Source organism: Lithobates pipiens, unplaced genomic scaffold, assembly GCF_037356315.1.
Source record: "Lithobates pipiens isolate NorthernLeopardFrog02 unplaced genomic scaffold, aLitPip1_a1.2 Scaffold_24, whole genome shotgun sequence".
NCBI lineage: Eukaryota > Metazoa > Chordata > Amphibia > Anura > Ranidae > Lithobates > Lithobates pipiens.
The window spans coordinates 6,552,961-6,569,692 of record NW_027507786.1 but is presented as its reverse complement, the minus strand read 5'-3'; the positions used below and the strand labels follow the sequence as shown (position 1 = coordinate 6,569,692).

General features: G+C 43.2%; 1 protein-coding gene across 2 annotated transcripts in view; it reads right to left on the bottom strand.

Annotated features, from left to right (window-relative positions):
- The window catches only part of AMPD3 (adenosine monophosphate deaminase 3), a 96,353-nt gene that overhangs the window by 29,206 nt on the left and 50,415 nt on the right, over window positions 1–16,732 (bottom strand). For both annotated transcript variants that reach the window (XM_077453551.1, XM_077453549.1), the window contains 3 exons: window positions 12,789–12,954; window positions 10,840–11,056; window positions 222–351 (listed from right to left, as the gene is read on the bottom strand). In XM_077453551.1, the coding sequence (XP_077309677.1) occupies window positions 222–351; window positions 10,840–11,056; window positions 12,789–12,954 (513 nt within the window). The remainder of the gene's footprint in view (window positions 1–221; window positions 352–10,839; window positions 11,057–12,788; window positions 12,955–16,732) is intronic.

Genomic DNA, 16,732 nt, shown 5'->3' with positions numbered 1-16,732 from the left:
CAAGATTTGAAGAACAAGAGCCATAGTCGGGAACTTTCAATGTAACCAGACAATGGTCCTCCATCACAACACCCATCTGCTTATCCACAGCAACTATTCTGGCTGCGCACACTTCTTCATACACTGAGGTGCTATTTATGAGGATTAAATAATTGATTTGCTTAAAAGACATTGGCTTGGACCCCAAAAATTTAGTTAAGCCCCATGCACAGGGTACAAACCTTCCTGACATTATAAAAATCACGGTGGGGTACACTTTTCAGCTCCTTTAGTTCTGACATTTCGTTCAACATCTCATGGAGTTTAAACTTGGAGCCCAGGAAGTTCAACCTTCGGTGGCAGTAGGTCTTTCTGTGGGGGAGACAATGTTATAAAACATCAGATAAAAGAGCATTTGTGTACAGTGTTGACTTGGGTTGGACCAAGTTATCAGAATAAAGGTATTACAACAAATCAGAACTGGTTTGAAGCATCTCATACACAGAGAAACTCTGTGTATGAGATGATATGAGATGATATGTCTAGGTCTCTCCTTGACACCTAAGGTAGGGCAAGCAGCACATTCAGCGCAGGCTTGCTCCATGACAAGGAGAGGGACATCACCCAATGAGTAGGGACATCACCCAATGAGTAACGACATCACCCAATGAGTAACGACATCACCCAATGAGTAGGGACATCACCCAATGAGTAGGGACATCACCCAATGAGTAGGGACATCACCCAATGAGTAGAGACATCACCCAATGAGTAAGGACATCACCCAATGAGTAAGGACATCACCCAATGAGTAAGGACATCACCCAATGAGTAGGGACATCACCCAATGAGTAACGACATCACCCAATGAGTAACGACATCACCCAATGAGTAACGACATCACCCAATGAGTAGGGACATCACCCAATGAGTAGGGTCAGAAAGATCTGCCTTTTGTTCCCACCCCTCATCTTACAATAGCAAGAGTTATTGGATCAGCCAAATCAAATACCACCAAGGAGACCATCAAAAAAACCTCTGGAGTAGAAAAAAATTCTCGTAAGATTAGAAATTGCTCATTGGGGAAACCATTTTAGTTATGAGGCAGTTTCTGCTCTTCTAGAATTGATGACAAATGCATATTTTAGCCATCAGTTGAGCCTTATAGTGCCCACAGACATTAGATTAAAGTCTTCCAACCTGGCTTTCATGGGTAGATTGGTTGACATCCTTATGTGTAGGTGTCTCTAGCAGATACTGGAGGAGAACCGATTGAACAGGTTGGAAAACCTTGTGTTTCTAGCTTTCCTTTCTAACTTCTTCATAGTCCAAACTACCAGTAGTTTGTGTCGTAGTCAACATTGATGCCTGAGGGAGGTTGGATCGTTGGGTGTCCCCAGGAAATTTCATGCAAATTCTCAGTTTTTTAAATAATAAACAAGCACTACGAACTGCCATAACTAAAGAAAATCTTGTTTAATTGTTGGTTTGTTGAAATTTGCCATTGAAAATTTTAATATCCAATTTTCCAGATGAGTTGAAATGGACTGTGGAAATTGGTATTTGGACATTATGATTTATAAAGAGATTTGTCTGATCATCTCCTCTTCACCACTACAGATTATTGCGGTAGATGCTATATGTACAACTTCACCGTTCACTACTAAAATACAAAAAAATGCATTGACATATGGCTTAAAGTGGAACTTTACCCATAATAACTTGATAAAAAGAATGTTCCTTAGCAAGAAACATACATTACACATAAGGAATTATGCAACCAAAATTATTATGTGCTGTAAATTGCCTCCAGCTTTGGTCCCGATTTCTCTTTACGGAGGATACCATTTTGCTGAAGCCCAGAGCTCCCGAGCAGCAGCAAATCTGTACTTTAATAGTAAACGTCAAATACAGGCTCCTTTTATATAAAACACCTTGTTAACCAGTATTCTCTATTAGAGATGTACACAAAAAATTGTTTTGTTTTAGTTTAAATTAAGTTAATCCTTTAATTTCATCATATTCGATACGTTTGAATAATTTGTTTTCAGAATTGGTTTCGTATAATCGGATTAGTTTCATGTTGCTATATTTGTTCTATTTTATTAAAATCTATTTTCTCCTATTCTATCCTTTTTTTTCTATTCTGTTCTATTTTATTTTATTCTATTCTTTCCTATTCTATTGTTTTATTTTATTTTCTATTCTGTTTTATTCTATTCTGTTATATTTTTTTTATTATATTCAATCTCTTTATATTCTGTTTTTATATTTTATGCTATAAAGTGGCCTAAGTAGAACTCATCATCTTATTTCACCTTTGTAGATTACCGTATTTATTGCAATATGTTTCCATTTCGAAATTCAGATCATTGGTTGTGTTATTTTGCTTCGTTATAATTTTGGATTTAGTGAAATTTGTTACTATTGTGATTCGGAAATTCGGATACATCCGAATAACAAAAAATGTTGTTATCAGATTTTCGAAGGGTAACTAACCAAATGCCCCGGGTCTATTCTCCATGGAGGTAGGATAAATGACTGAGGTGTCCATCTGTAAAAGTGATTTTGTCTGCTGTTCTCCATCTTGTCCCACAGAGTCCATCCTGTCCTGTGCTTCCCATTAGACATGTGCACTGACAAAAAAATTAGTTTGTTTTCGTTTCATTCGTTTGTTTGATTTTTTTCAAAAACTTTGAAAATTTTCACATTTCGATTTTTCGGATTGACGAATTTACGAATTTTTGATTTTCCGAATTTACGAATTTCGGATTTACGAATTAACGAATTTCGATTTTCAGATTTCCGAATTTTCGATTTTCCAAATTTCCGAAATTTCGGATTTTCAAATTTTTGAATTTCCGAATTTTCGGAATTCGGGAATTCAAAGATCTGAAAGTCTAAAAAATTTGAAAAGAAAGAAAATCTTTTTTTTTTTTAAATCAAATAAGTTTTTATTACAAAATAAAATGGTACAAGCCATACATAGACTTAGCCCTTGTACACACGATCGGAGATTCCGACGGAATGTGTCCGATCTGAGCGTTTTGTCGGATATTCTGACTGTGTGTGGTCTGCATCGGACTGTTTCCGTCGGAATATCCGTCGGACCAAATTTTCCAACTTGTCGGAAATATCTTCCGACAAAATGCTCCGATCGGACATACTCCGATTATGTGTAGAGAATTCCGATCGGACAAAGTGCCACGCATGCTCAGATCAAATTCCTACATCAAAGCTATTGGCTACAAGCCTGAACGTAGTCCCATCGTAACGAAATAACGTCATCACGTTCTGAAAGATCGGATTTTCCGACAATTTTGTCCCACCGTGTGTATGCAACAGTTTCGGACAAAATCCGACGGGCAAAATCCGACCGATTTGGTTGTCGGAATCTCTGACCGTGTGTACAAGGGCAAATTGTACTCTTTAATTTGATTTATATAATACACAATTTTTGTTTCACAAAATATACTGTTACCTAGAGTCCCCACGTAATCCTTTGCCGTTTCATTTCCACCCCTGATAATATGCTGTGAAGTCATGATTGTTTAGATACGAGGCCCAGGATAGCGAAAGAAAATGAGGTCACCTGACATTCCTCCATTTTGTTCCCAGATCCAGCCAGACAAACTGGTTAAACTTTTACGACTGCAAAGACTGCAGAAGCAGCCGAGGCGGGATCCATGATAAGTAAATAAAATTACCCAAGCCTATCGTAATAATGTGCTGGGGGGGTGGATCAAGGGCTCCAGGCTCCCAGCCAGCTGCCTTGCCAAGAGCAAGCCATTCTCCTCCCAAACAAAAAAAGCTTCATGAGAAACTTGTCAAGACAGTCAACTCTTTGTCTATGTCATTTTTTTCAAGTTACGAAGAGGCAGCCAAGAACTTAGATTAGAAAATCATTCATCATGGCGTTTTCCTATATCATCCTGGGCACGTTGAGGACAATTGGTTGGTATAGTAGTCCTCCAACGCTAAGGACTTGGATGATGTCCACCAAGAATAGAAGGAGTGTTCTTCATGTAGCTAGGAATCCATGTGGGACAGTTCCTTATTAAAACATTCTGCCAGATTATTCGGTATCTGACCAAACTGGCCTAGAGCATGTATGCAATGATAGTATTACTATTCCACGTCAGGAACAGAGACTGATCTATTAAAGAGGAAGTAAACCCTGATGGGTTTACTTCCTCTTTCATTCCCTGCAAATGTAAAGCGTAATGGACTACTATGCATCGCATAGTAGCCCATTATGTGTCACTTACCTGACACAGGAGCCAGCGAAGTCGCCGCTGTCCCCTGTAGTCCGCCGCATCTATCTTGCTGGTGGCGTCTCGCAGCTCCGCCGCTGTCATTCGGCGAAGCCGCCATGACGTCCCTCCCGCGCATGCGCACGGGAGTCGACATGCGCGGCAGCTCCATTTTTGGAAATGCAGCGCTTAGTGCGCCTGCGCGCCGCTGTCTACGGCGCATGCGCCGTAGACAGCGGTGCCCGTTTTCGGGCAAATATCTCCTAAACCATATAGGTTTAGGAGATATTGCTTGGACCTACAGGTAAGCCTTAATTTAGGCTTACCTTAGGACAAAGTGGTTTGTAAGGGTTTACAACCACTTTAAGATCTATATAATGTGCAAAAAAAAAAGTCTATAAATGATATATACAGTATCTTACAAAAGTGAGTACACCCCTCACATTTTTGTAAATATTTTCTTCTATCTTTTAATGTGACAACACTGAAGAAATGACACTTGTCTACAATGTAAAGTAGTGAGTGTACAGCTTGTATAACAGTGTAAATTTTCTGTCCCCTTAAAATAACAACACACAGCCGTTAATGTCTAAACCGCTGGCAACAAAAAAAAAGTGAGTACACCCCTAAGTGAAAATGTCCAAATTGGGCTCAATTAGCCATTTTCCCTGCCCAGTGTCATGTGACTCGTTAGCGTTACAAGGTCTCAGGTGTGTTAAATTTGGTGTTATCGCTCTCACTCTCTCATACTGGTCACTGGAAGTTTAACATGGCACCTCATGGCAAAGAACTCTCTGAGGATCTGAAAAAAAAGAATTGTTGCTCTACATAAAGATGGCCTAGGCCAGGGCCGTCTTTAAGGCAGGGCAAAAGGGGCAGCTGCCCTGGGCCCTGTAATTGTGGAGCCCAAAGCAACTGCCTTATACTTGCCAACCATTCCAGTTTAAATTCCCTTTTCCCTTGAAGTTTTAGACCTGTGCTGTGTCCCGATATCTGTGTAAGTGCTGCTACTAATGCTGCCCAGCTCTGCCCTATTGTTGTGTAAAGATGACCCACCTGCAGACCCTGTGTTTACATGTAAATAACCATCATTCGTATGTAAATAGCAGCAGCATTCATATGTAAATATCTGAGCCCGGGGGCATTGATAGGTAAATAAAGGTGGCATTCATATGCATATCATGCCCCCCTGCAGAGAGGAGAAGATGTGCTGTAAACTATAGCAACCAGTGAGCAGTATTACTGTACAGTAATCTCTAGCAACCAATCAACAAGCAGAAATTATGTGCTGTAACCTTTAGCAACTAATCAGTGAGCCTTAATGTGTGCTGTAACCTCTAGCAACCAGTCAATAAGCGGTAATGATATGCTGTAACCTCTGGCAACCAATCCCAATCGCTGCCTGATCTGATACAGTAAACTGATTTTAAGTCTAGCTGCTATTTATTGTATGACTCAGAGAAGGTGGAGAGTGAAATTGCATGGGGGAAGGGGGCCCCCCCCTCCCCAAGAAAATTTTTGCCCCGGCTCAAATCAATATTAAAGACAGCCCTGGCCTAGGCTATAAGAAGATTGCCAAGACCCTGAAACTGAGCTGCAGCACCATGAATGCCAACATGTACTCTGACATACTGAAGCAGAGCATGATCCCCTCCCTTCAGAGACTGGGCCGCAGGGCAGTATTTCAACATGATAAAGACCCCAAACACACCTCCAAGACGACCACTGCCTTGCTAAAGAAACTGAGGATAAAGGTGGACTGGCCAAGCATGTCTCCAGACCTAAACCCTATTGAGCATCTGTGGGTCATCTTCTAACGGAAGGTGGAGGAGCGCAAGGTCTCCAACATCCACCAGCTCTGTGATGTCGCCATGGAGTTGCAATCTGTGAAGCTCTGGTGACCTCCATGCCCAAGAGGGTTAAGGCAGTGCTGGAAAATAATGGTGGCCACACAACATATCAACACTTTGGGCCCAATTTGGACATTTTCACTTAGGGGTGTACTCACTTTTGTTGCCAGGGGTTTAGACATTAAATGGCTGTGTGTTGAGTTATTTTGAGGGGACAGCACGCTGAGCACGTGCACTCAACTCCTTTGGTTGACCATGGCGAGGTCTGTTCTGAGCGGAACCTGTCCTGTTATAACGCTGTATGGTCTTGGCCATCGTGCTGCACCTCAGTTTCAGGGTCTTGGCAATCTTCTTATAGCCTAGGCCATCGTTATGTAGAGCAACAATTCTTTTTTTCAGATCCTCAGAGAGTTCTTTGCCATGAGGTGCCATGTTGAACTTCCAGTGACCAGTATGAGAGAGTGAGAGCGATAACACCAAATTTAACACACCTGAGACCTTGTAACACTAACGAGTCACATGGCACTGGGCAGGAAAAATGGCTAATTGTTGCCAGTGGTTTAGACATTAATGGCTGTGTGTTGAGTTATTTTGAGGGGACGGCAAATTTACACTGTTATACAAGCTGTACACTCACTACTTTACATTGTAGACAAGTGTCATTTCTTCAGTGTTGTCACATGAAAAGATAGAAGAAAATTTTTACAAAAATGTGAGGGGTGTACTCACTTTTGTGAGATACTGTAGATGTGAGGAAAAACAATGTGTTGTAAAACGGATGGTTTTCTTGCCCATGGTGCCCTTTTTGTAGGTGAATTAGCAAGTTATAGGGCGGTTTCTATTTTCGAATATATGGAAATTTGGGGTATTCTGGCACCAGAAAGAGTGCTAACATCGGTAGCTAGATTAAAGGTTACGTTGGACCACAGCTACAAGGAAAGGCCAACTGACCTGGATTCATTCAGGCAAAGCCCAAGCGTGGACAAAAGACCATCAAAAAAACCCCCCCAAAAAAACAACAACAAATATTTAATAGCAAAACATTTGCAGTTGCTAAACTCTGCTAATCTCGGATGTGGTCTCCTGCTGACCACACACACACTAACCGATACAGTTGTTTGGGTTAAAGTACGTCCAGAGTACCTTCCCGTGAGCCCGGGGTGCCAAGGGCTCCACCACCCTGTACTCAAAAGGAGACTGCTGCATTGGCAGCGCTTTCTGCAGCATTTGGGATCTGTCCTCCACTGACGGAAAAAAGAGGGCAAAGAGGACTTGTGAGGTCATTGGACAAGACCGACAAAGAAAACATTTTTTTAGTTCTGGCTACACTTCTACTCAAGAGACGAGGACTGCCAAGTCTGTCCTGCTGTGTTGCTTCCAAGAGGTTTATTAGCTACTGCCTGGCCTGCTCTCCCTGGGCTGTGCAGTAAAAGCTTGTAAACAACCCAACAAGCCTGCGTCCTTCCGAATGTTGCTGGTCATCTCCTCCCGGGCTCATTACGTTCACTCAATTTCACTTTCTATCCACCAGGAACCTCCAATACCATCCCAAGCGGGGCTTTTTTCAGCGGGAACGAGGGGGAGCGCAGTTCCGGCACCTCCACTACTAAATGTATGTAATGGCAAGGGGTGCTGGAGGGTCTGTTGGTGCTGGCTGCTGGGGGATCTATTGCCATTGGGGGGAGATCTACTGTTGTTGGGGGGTCAATGGTTGCTGGAGGGTCTGTTAATGCCTGCTGAGGGACATATTGCCATTGGGGGGGGGGGGGGGTCTACTGTTGTTGGGGGGGAAGAGTCAATTGTTGCTGAAGGGTCTGTCAATGTCTGCTGAGGGACATATTGCCATTGGGGGGGGGGGGGGGGGTGAGATCTACTGTTGTGAGGGGAAGGGGAGGGGGTCAGTTCTTGCTGGGGAGGCCTATTGTTACAAAGAATTACCGCTCTAAGGTAATGACTTCTCCCAAAACAGCTGTCTCCACAATCCCACAGGGTGCTGGCTCTGTTTGCAACAGGAACTGAAGTAGAAAAGATGTAGCTGGATAGCCGCACTCCGAATTATTCAACTTTATTTCAAAAATGTAATTAAAATCATAGCATCTAGGCTGGTAAACAGACTAACTGCACAGCCGCTGACATGTTTCACACCGAACACGGTGCTTAGTCATAGCTCAGGGAGGGACATATTGCGATGGGGGGGGGGGGGGATCTACTCTTGTGTGTGTGTGGGGGGGGGGCGGGAGTAAATTGTTGCATGGGGGGTCTATTGTTGTAGGGAGAGTCCATTGTGTTGCTGGGGGGCTTTTGCTGCTGGGGGGCTCCATTGTCGCTGGGGGGGTCCATTGTCGCTGGGGGGGGGGTCCATTGTCCATTACTGCATGAGGATCTATTTTACTGCTTTTCTTGATATAATTTTGAATAAATTCCATCCAAATTACTTAGTGCCACAAAATAATCAAAAAAGGGCGAGGCGGGTAGAAGGGGGGAACCAAGTGACGGTGCTCGGAGGTGGGTAGGTAGCGTAGACAAGGGGTGGCCTGCAAGGGAGGAGTACCTGCACCTATTCTCTGAGAACAAAAGCCCTGATCACATGTAGTCATTAGCAAAAAAAATAAAAAATAAAATCGACCGCCAACATTTGGGAAATCAATTGACAGCTTCAATCCAGTTTGAAAGTTCAAATTTAAAAAAATTAAAGCTTAAAAAAAATAAATAAAAAAAAAGCATGAACAAAAAAAAAAAAACAGCAAATTCTATTGAAAGTGATTGCATTTCTCCAGAAAGGACATTTCTATCCCCATATTTTTGCAGGCGACAGAAACCATTTTATTGTCTTTGGCTAATTTGTGAATTGACAAAAAAATAAAAATAAAAATAAGTGGAAAATTTACATTTTGGAAAATGTAATTAAAAACAGAAAAAAAAAACTTTTTTATTAAATCCTATTTTATTCATTTAATTTAATGGTTTAATCAAAAGCAATAAAAGTTTTGATTGCTCCATCATAATTGCCATAGGTGAGGCCGGCTTTCGGTTTGCACCTACACAAAAGGCTTAATTTACGAATCTTTATACAAGGTTACGGATCTTTATTTTTAGCCATGTAACTAATTTTTCTATTTTCAGCTGAAAATAACTCACTTTTTGAGAATATTTGTATCCTGTTGTGTTAGCTTTGTATTGAGCCTTATGCAATCCAGATGTAACTTAACCGCTTGCCAACCAGCCGCAGTTGTACTGCGGCAACACGGCGAATCACCGTCATGTTACGACGGTAACATATTCGGCCACTAGGGGGCGTGTGCGAGCTGCCGGAGGTGCGCGCGGGCCCCCTGCTCGCCCACGGAGCCGATGCAAGTGCCCGGCAGGTCGTGGTCACCGCTCCCACAATTGTTTGGGGTACACAGAGAACCGGGATCTGTGTGTGTAAACTGAGGGGAGAACAGACAGATCGTCTGTTCATACAGAGTATGAACAGCAATCTGTCATCTCCCCTGCACAGTCCCCCCCCCCCCCTTCAGTTAGAACACACAATAGGGAACACATTTAACTCCTTGATCGCCCCCCCTAGTGGTTAACCTCTTCACTGCCAGTGACATTTTTACAGTAATCAGTGCATTTTTAGAGCATTGATCGCTGTAAAAATGCCATTGGTCCCAAAAATGCGCCAAAATTGTCCGACGTGTCCGCCATGATGTCGCAGTCCCGATGCCATAAATCTATCCCCTATTTTGTAGACGCTATAATTTTTGTACAAACCAATATACGCTTACTGCGATTTTTTTTTTTAACAAAAATATGTAGAAGAATACATATCGGCCCAAACTGAGGAAAAATATTTTTTTTAATATATTTTTGAGGGATATTTATTATAGCAAAAAGTAAAAAATAAATGTGTTTTTTTCAAAATTGTCGCTCTTTTTTGGTTTAGAACGCAAAAAATAAAAAACGCAGAGGTGATCAAATACCACCAAAAGAAAGCTCTATTTGTGCGGAAAAAAGGATGTCAATTTTGTTTGGGTACAACGCCGCCCGACCGCACAATTGTCAGTTAAAACCACACAGTGCCGAAACGCAAAAAGTGCTCTGGTCAGGAAGGGGGGTAAATCCTTCCAAGGCTGAAGAGGTTAAAGTCTCAGTTTTTTTTAGGAACTTTTTTTTTTTTACAATGTTGTACAAGGGAATGTGGACCTGAACCTCGTTTTTCCCATCCAATTAGTCCTATCCACTTTTCGTCTATACTTCAGATAAACAAATATCTGAATCAAGTCAGGAAGGGGGTAAAATCTTCCGGGGCTGAATTGGTTAAAGCGATTGCAAACGATCAGCTTGTAAAACAACCCATTCAGTTTAAAATAGAAATGAAAGGCAAAACATTTTTGTATAGATATAAAAAAAAAAATTTTTTACAAAAGACCTTTTTTCCCCCTTTTTTTTTAAAATAAGTGATCTCATCCCCTCTATTCTCAGCTGAATAAAAGCTGGGGAGAAGAGAAGCAGCAGTGCATTGAGCTTCCTCGTGAATGGCTGTGCGGTAGGGGCAAGTCAGGACAAATATGATCACTGGGAGGAGAGTACACTGGGATCCCAGCACAGCTAGCGAACTGACCACGCCGTGCTCTCCTGCTTAGTGCGGTCAGTTTTTAATAGGGAAGCAGAGGGACTGGCAGGAACACCAGGGATTTCACACAAAAGGAAGCGATACATGGTACAGCAGCCACATATCAGGAATACTAAGCATTGAGGGTAACAAAACGTACGTGGGACCGTCGGCGATGAGCGTCAAGACGTGGCTGAGGTCCAGCGTGTAGGTCTCCAGGTCGGGGTATGGCAGACTGCGAGCCTCATCGGCTTCAGCCATCTCCTTGTTGTCGTAGATGTAGAGGATCCCGCTCTTCATCCTCACCTCGTAGTTAAGATTTGCCGGGACGTTCTCTAGGCTGTATGGATCCTCTTCCACAGGCGGAGGGTTAAACTCTGCAAAAAAAACAAACATAAAAAATAAAAAAAATAAACCTAAAATGTAACAATAGAGATTAAGATTAACCTCCAGCATGACTTCAACATGTCCTTTTTTTCCCCACTTAGGACCACCATGGTTAGCGATCTACATCACAGCTGGATGAAGGTTGACTTAAAGGGGATGTATATGTATGTATGTATGTATGTATGTATGTATGTATGTATGTATGTATGTATGTATGTATATATATATATATATATATATATATATACACACATATACACACACATCTCCGAGTACACTATATTACCAAAAGTATTGAGACGCTTGCCTTTACACACACTTGAATTCTAATGGTATCCCAGCCTAATGCCGCGTACACACGGCCGAACATTCCTAGCACAAAACTGTTTGTTTTTTCCATGGATTTTGGCCGAAATTTGTGTTGCATACACACGGTCGGACAAAGTTGTTGGAAAATCCGATCGGTCGGAACGCAGTGACGTTCGTTTCGTACGACGGGACTATGTAGAGGCTAGTAGCCAATAGCTTGCGTCTCGTAATTGTTTCTGTGCGCACGTGGCACTTTTGTCTGTCGGAATTCTCTACAAACGATCGGAAAAAGTCCGATCGGATTTTTTGGATGGAAAATTTTAGAGCCAGCTCTCAAATATTTTTTTGTTAGAATTTCGGAAAAAGGATATGGTCAGAGAGTGCAGACACGATACAAGAGATGGTCAGAGACTGCAGACATGATACAAGAGATGGTCAGAGACTGCAGACATGATACAAGAGATGGTCAGAGACTGCAGACATGATACAAGAGAAGGTCAGAGACTGAAGACATGATACAAGAGAAGGTCAGAGACTGCAGACATGATACAAGAGAAGGTCAGAGACTGCAGACATGATACAAGAGAAGGTCAGAGACTGCAGACATGATACAAGAGATGGTCAGAGACTGCAGACATGATACAAGAGAAGGTCAGAGACTGAAGACATGATACAAGAAAAGGTCAGAGACTGAAGACATGATACAAGAAAAGGTCAGAGACTGCAGGCATTATAAAATAGATGGTCAGAGACTGCAGACATGATACAAGAGATGGTCAGAGACTGCAGACATGATACAAAAGATGTTCAGAGACTGCAGACATGATACAAGAGATGGTCAGTGACTGCAGACATGATACAAGAGATGGTCAGAGACTGCAGACATGATACAAGAGAATGTCAGAGACTGCAGACATGATACAAGAGAAGGTCAGAGACTGCAGGCATTATAAAATAGATGGTCAGAGACTGCAGACATGATACAAGAGATGGTCAGAGACTGCAGACATGATAGAAGAGAAGGTCAGAGACTGCAGACATGATACAAAAGATGGTCAGAGACTGCAGACATGATACAAAAGATGGTCAGAGACTGCAGACATGATACAAGAGATGGTCAGAGACTGCAGACCTGATACAAGAGATGGTCAGAGACTGCAGACCTGATACAAGAGATGGTCAGAGACTGCAGACATGATACAATAGCAGTTGCTGGAGACTAGGGACATGATTTAGAAAACAGCCAGACCGAAAACATATTTTGCGACTGCTAGAGAGATCACTGCTATAACAGGGCAATAAGAAAACACAGATTAGTGTCTGGAGGGTCTTCGGGGGGTACAGGCTGGTCACTAAGGCCTTATGGCTTCCTTACCTGCATCATACACTACAAGTATAGAACAGAGTCTCTACCTGGGTACACCTCGTCTTCCTCCTTCCAGATTTCATTGGTTGCCGTACACAAATACTGAGCGGTGGTCCTGGGGAATCGATGGTATGCCAGCCGGCAGTATTTTTCTCGTATGAGCAGGGCTTTGGCAAGCTTGATGGCAGCCTGCTCGTAATCATCGACGGTCACCTGTGAAAAGGATTCAATGCAATATGTAAAAAGTTTAGCTTCCCTTGGAATATTTTAATGTCAAATTGTAACCCCCCTTTCCTGCAAAAGGGTGCTGTTATTTCTGGTCCAGGAACCCTGGCATAGGAATATAGCCGCAAAAAACACTATTTTTGGCACCATTAAACCGCGTTCATGTTTTACCTGCTTTGGGGATGCACAGGTGTTGCATGCATTCCTCGTATCGGCAGTCCCATTGTTGTCTAATGGGATGTGTCAGAACCTAGATCACCTGCTGTTGGTGCTGTGCTTCCTAGAGGGGGAATTTGTAGTTCGACTGTCCACCAGCGGGTGTCCCCCAGCAGCCAACAGTTCCCAGTGATTAGCTCCACCTGGTGCTGTCTGCTGGGAGGGTATTTAGTCCGGAATTTGGTTTGGCGCGGGAGTGCAAAACGGCTCATTGCATTACTAATTCTCATTAATATCCACCCCCTACCTTCCATTACCCTCCCAATATTTCACCCACACCTTACATTAACCACTTCAGCCCCAGAAGAATTTACCCCCTTCCTGACCAGAGCACTTTTTTGCAATTCGGCACTGCGTTGCTTTAACTGACAATTTCGCGGTCATGCGACACTGTACCCAAACAAAATTTATGTCCTTTTTTCCCCACAAATAGAGCTTTCTTTTGGAGGTATTTGATCACCTCTGCAGTTTTTACTTTTTTGCGCTTGAGACAAAAAAAAAGCGTCAATTAAAAAAAAAAAAAAAAACCCACAATATATTTTGTACTTTTTGCTATAATAAATATCCCCATTTTTTTTATTTTTTTTATTTTAAAAAGCTAATTTTTACTCAGTTTAGGCCGATATGTATTCTTCTGCATATTTTTGATAAAAAAAAAATAAAAATCACAATAAGCGTATATTGACTGGTTTGTGCAAAAAAAAAAAACGTTAAACGTCTAGAAAATGGTGGATAGATTTATGGCATTTTTATTATTATTTTTTTTTACTAGTAATGGCGGCAATCTGCAAGTTTTATCATGACTGCGACATTATGGCGGAGACATCGGACAATTTTGACACATTTTTGGGAGCAATGGCATTAGTACGGCGATCAATGCTATAAAAATGCACGGATTACTGTAAAAATGTCACTGGCAGGGAAGGGGTTAACACTAGGGGGTGATCAAGGGGGGTTAACTGTGTTGGGAGGTGATTCTAACCGAATGGGGGAGGGGACTGACTAGAGGGAGTGGCGGATTGTGGTTCCTAGCTAATACCGTAGGAACACTCAATATGTCACTCCTGTCAGAACAGAACAGGGAAGTGTGTGTTTACACACACACACACACACACACACACACACACACACACACTCGTCCCTGTTCTGTGTCTCCTGGTCACGATCGTTCGTATATACATCTTTCCAGGGGCGGACTGACAACTCATGGGGCCCCCGGGCAATAGGAGATTATGGGGCCCCCGGGTAATAGGAGATTATGGGGCCCCCAGGCAATCCGAGATCATGGGGCCACACAGTATACACACACACACACAGTATACAATCACACAGTATACACCTACATGTGCACAAAGTATACACAGACATGTTTCTATTGGCTGAGAAGGTACTGGAGAGGTGGGGCAGCTATAATCTCAGGATTTTTAGACCAAAAGTATGTCGGTAAGGGACATTTCAGAGACAGATGTAAAAAAAAAAAAAAAAAAAACATACATTTTTACATACTGTCCCTGGTTTTACTGAGGCTGGCAACCCTGATGGGGCAGTGCCCGAGTGGCCCAATGGTCAGTCCGCCCCTGCATCTTTCTATTCTTTTTTTTGTCTGTTTCCGTGTTTTACTAAGGATTAGGGATGACCTCGGTGTGTTCGACTCAAACATCGGCCGTTCGGCGAATTCAGAACTTTAGTGGACCGTTCGCACCAAATTCGTGTGGCACAATGCACTACGCCATCGCAGTGCATTGCTGGCTCACGATTGGCCAAGCATGCACTGTGACCCCACATGCTTGGCCAATCACAGCGCCGGCAGCGAGGAGAGCCTTAATTGACCACAGGCAGGAGAGATCTCCAATTTACTGATACCCGATTATTTTTCTAACGATTTTATATTTGTAAAAAATATATTGAACCCTTTGTAATGAAGATATTAAAGCGGGATTCCACCCTAAAGTGGAACCTCCGCTGATCGGAACCCCCCCCCCCCCCTCCGGTGTCACAATTGACACCTTTCAGGGGGGAGGGGGGTGGAGATACCTGTCAAAGACAGGTATTTTCACCCACTTCCGGGCATAGACTCCCACGGGAGTCTACGCCATTTCCTGCCCTGCCGCGCTGTCTGCTGGGACACACACGGGTCCCAGTGACAGCGCGGAGATTTCCTATTGTGCGGCGCCGCTCGCGCATGCGCAGTAGGGAACCGGGAAGTGAAGCCGATTCGATTTACTTCGATTCCCTCACCTCGAATGGCGGCGGCAGCAGCCGAGGCCCGAGCGATCGATCGGCCTCGGCTACTGGCATCGCGGGAACCCGGGACAGGTGAGTGTCCATTTATTAAAAGTCAGCAGCTGTAGTATTTATAGCTGCTGGCTTTTAAATATTTTTTTTTGGGCGGAATCCCTCTTTAAGTATTATTTTGTTTATACGTCCCTTACTGGTACTGTTAAAGTCCATCATATCCGCATTCTCTCTAGAGTCTAGGGCAGTGATGGTGAACCTTGGCACCCCAGATGTTTTGGAACTACATTTCCCATGATTCTCATGCACTCTGCAGTGTAGTTGAGCATCATGGGAAATGTAGTTCCAAAACATCTGGGGTGCCAAGGTTCACCGCCATCACTGGTCTAGGGTATTTAGTCCCGGGGGGGGGGGGAGGAAGGGAAAAAAGGGTTGACTGCCTGGTTGCCGAGACAGGTTTAGAGCATTAGAAGGCACCTATCAAAGTTCTGGGTGGTGAAACATAGCGCCCAAAATTCCCATAATTTGTATAGGGTCCCTTGAAGTGATGTAATAGAAATATAAGCCAATGCGGTAAGCCAATATGTCAGAGGATGAGGACAGAGCTAGAGGGGGAGGGATGGGTAGGTAACCAGGACAGGTGAAACGTTGCCCAAACAGGTTTAGAGTATCAGAAGGCACCTATCAAAGTTACGGGGAGGAATATAGCACACAAAGTTCCCAAAATGTTTTGTATAGGGCCATTTTATCAGTGAGTTTGGCTGTCAATTTTTCGAAGACTGTGGTTTCCTACAAATGTGGCTTTTGTTTGCTTAGCAGCAGTAAACAGATGGTTTAGAGTAGTGGTCTCCAAAGTGAGGCCCGGGGGACCGGAAACGGCCCTTTGCTTGCCTCTATCTGACCCTTGGGACACTTGCTTTTCTAATTGATACAAGGCACAATTTATTCCACTTGCACCAGCAGTGGGGCATACTTTCTGCCACCGACACAAACAATGGGCCACCATTCCCCTTAATGACACCATGGGGCACCATTTCTCCCACTGACAAGAATAGGGCATCAATTCTCTCGCTGACACCAATGATGGGGCACTATTCCTTCCCCTGATACCAACAATGTGACACCTTTCTTCCCACTAATACGAATGATGAGGTTTTGCTTACCCCCACTGACGCCAGGACATTTTCTACTCTCACTGGCCCCAGTTTGGCCCCCTCAAAATCACCAGCAGTGGGGCATACTTTTTTCCATTGACCCCCAAAACGGGGTACCATTACATCCCCTAACAATGGTGGGCCACCATTCCTCTCACTGT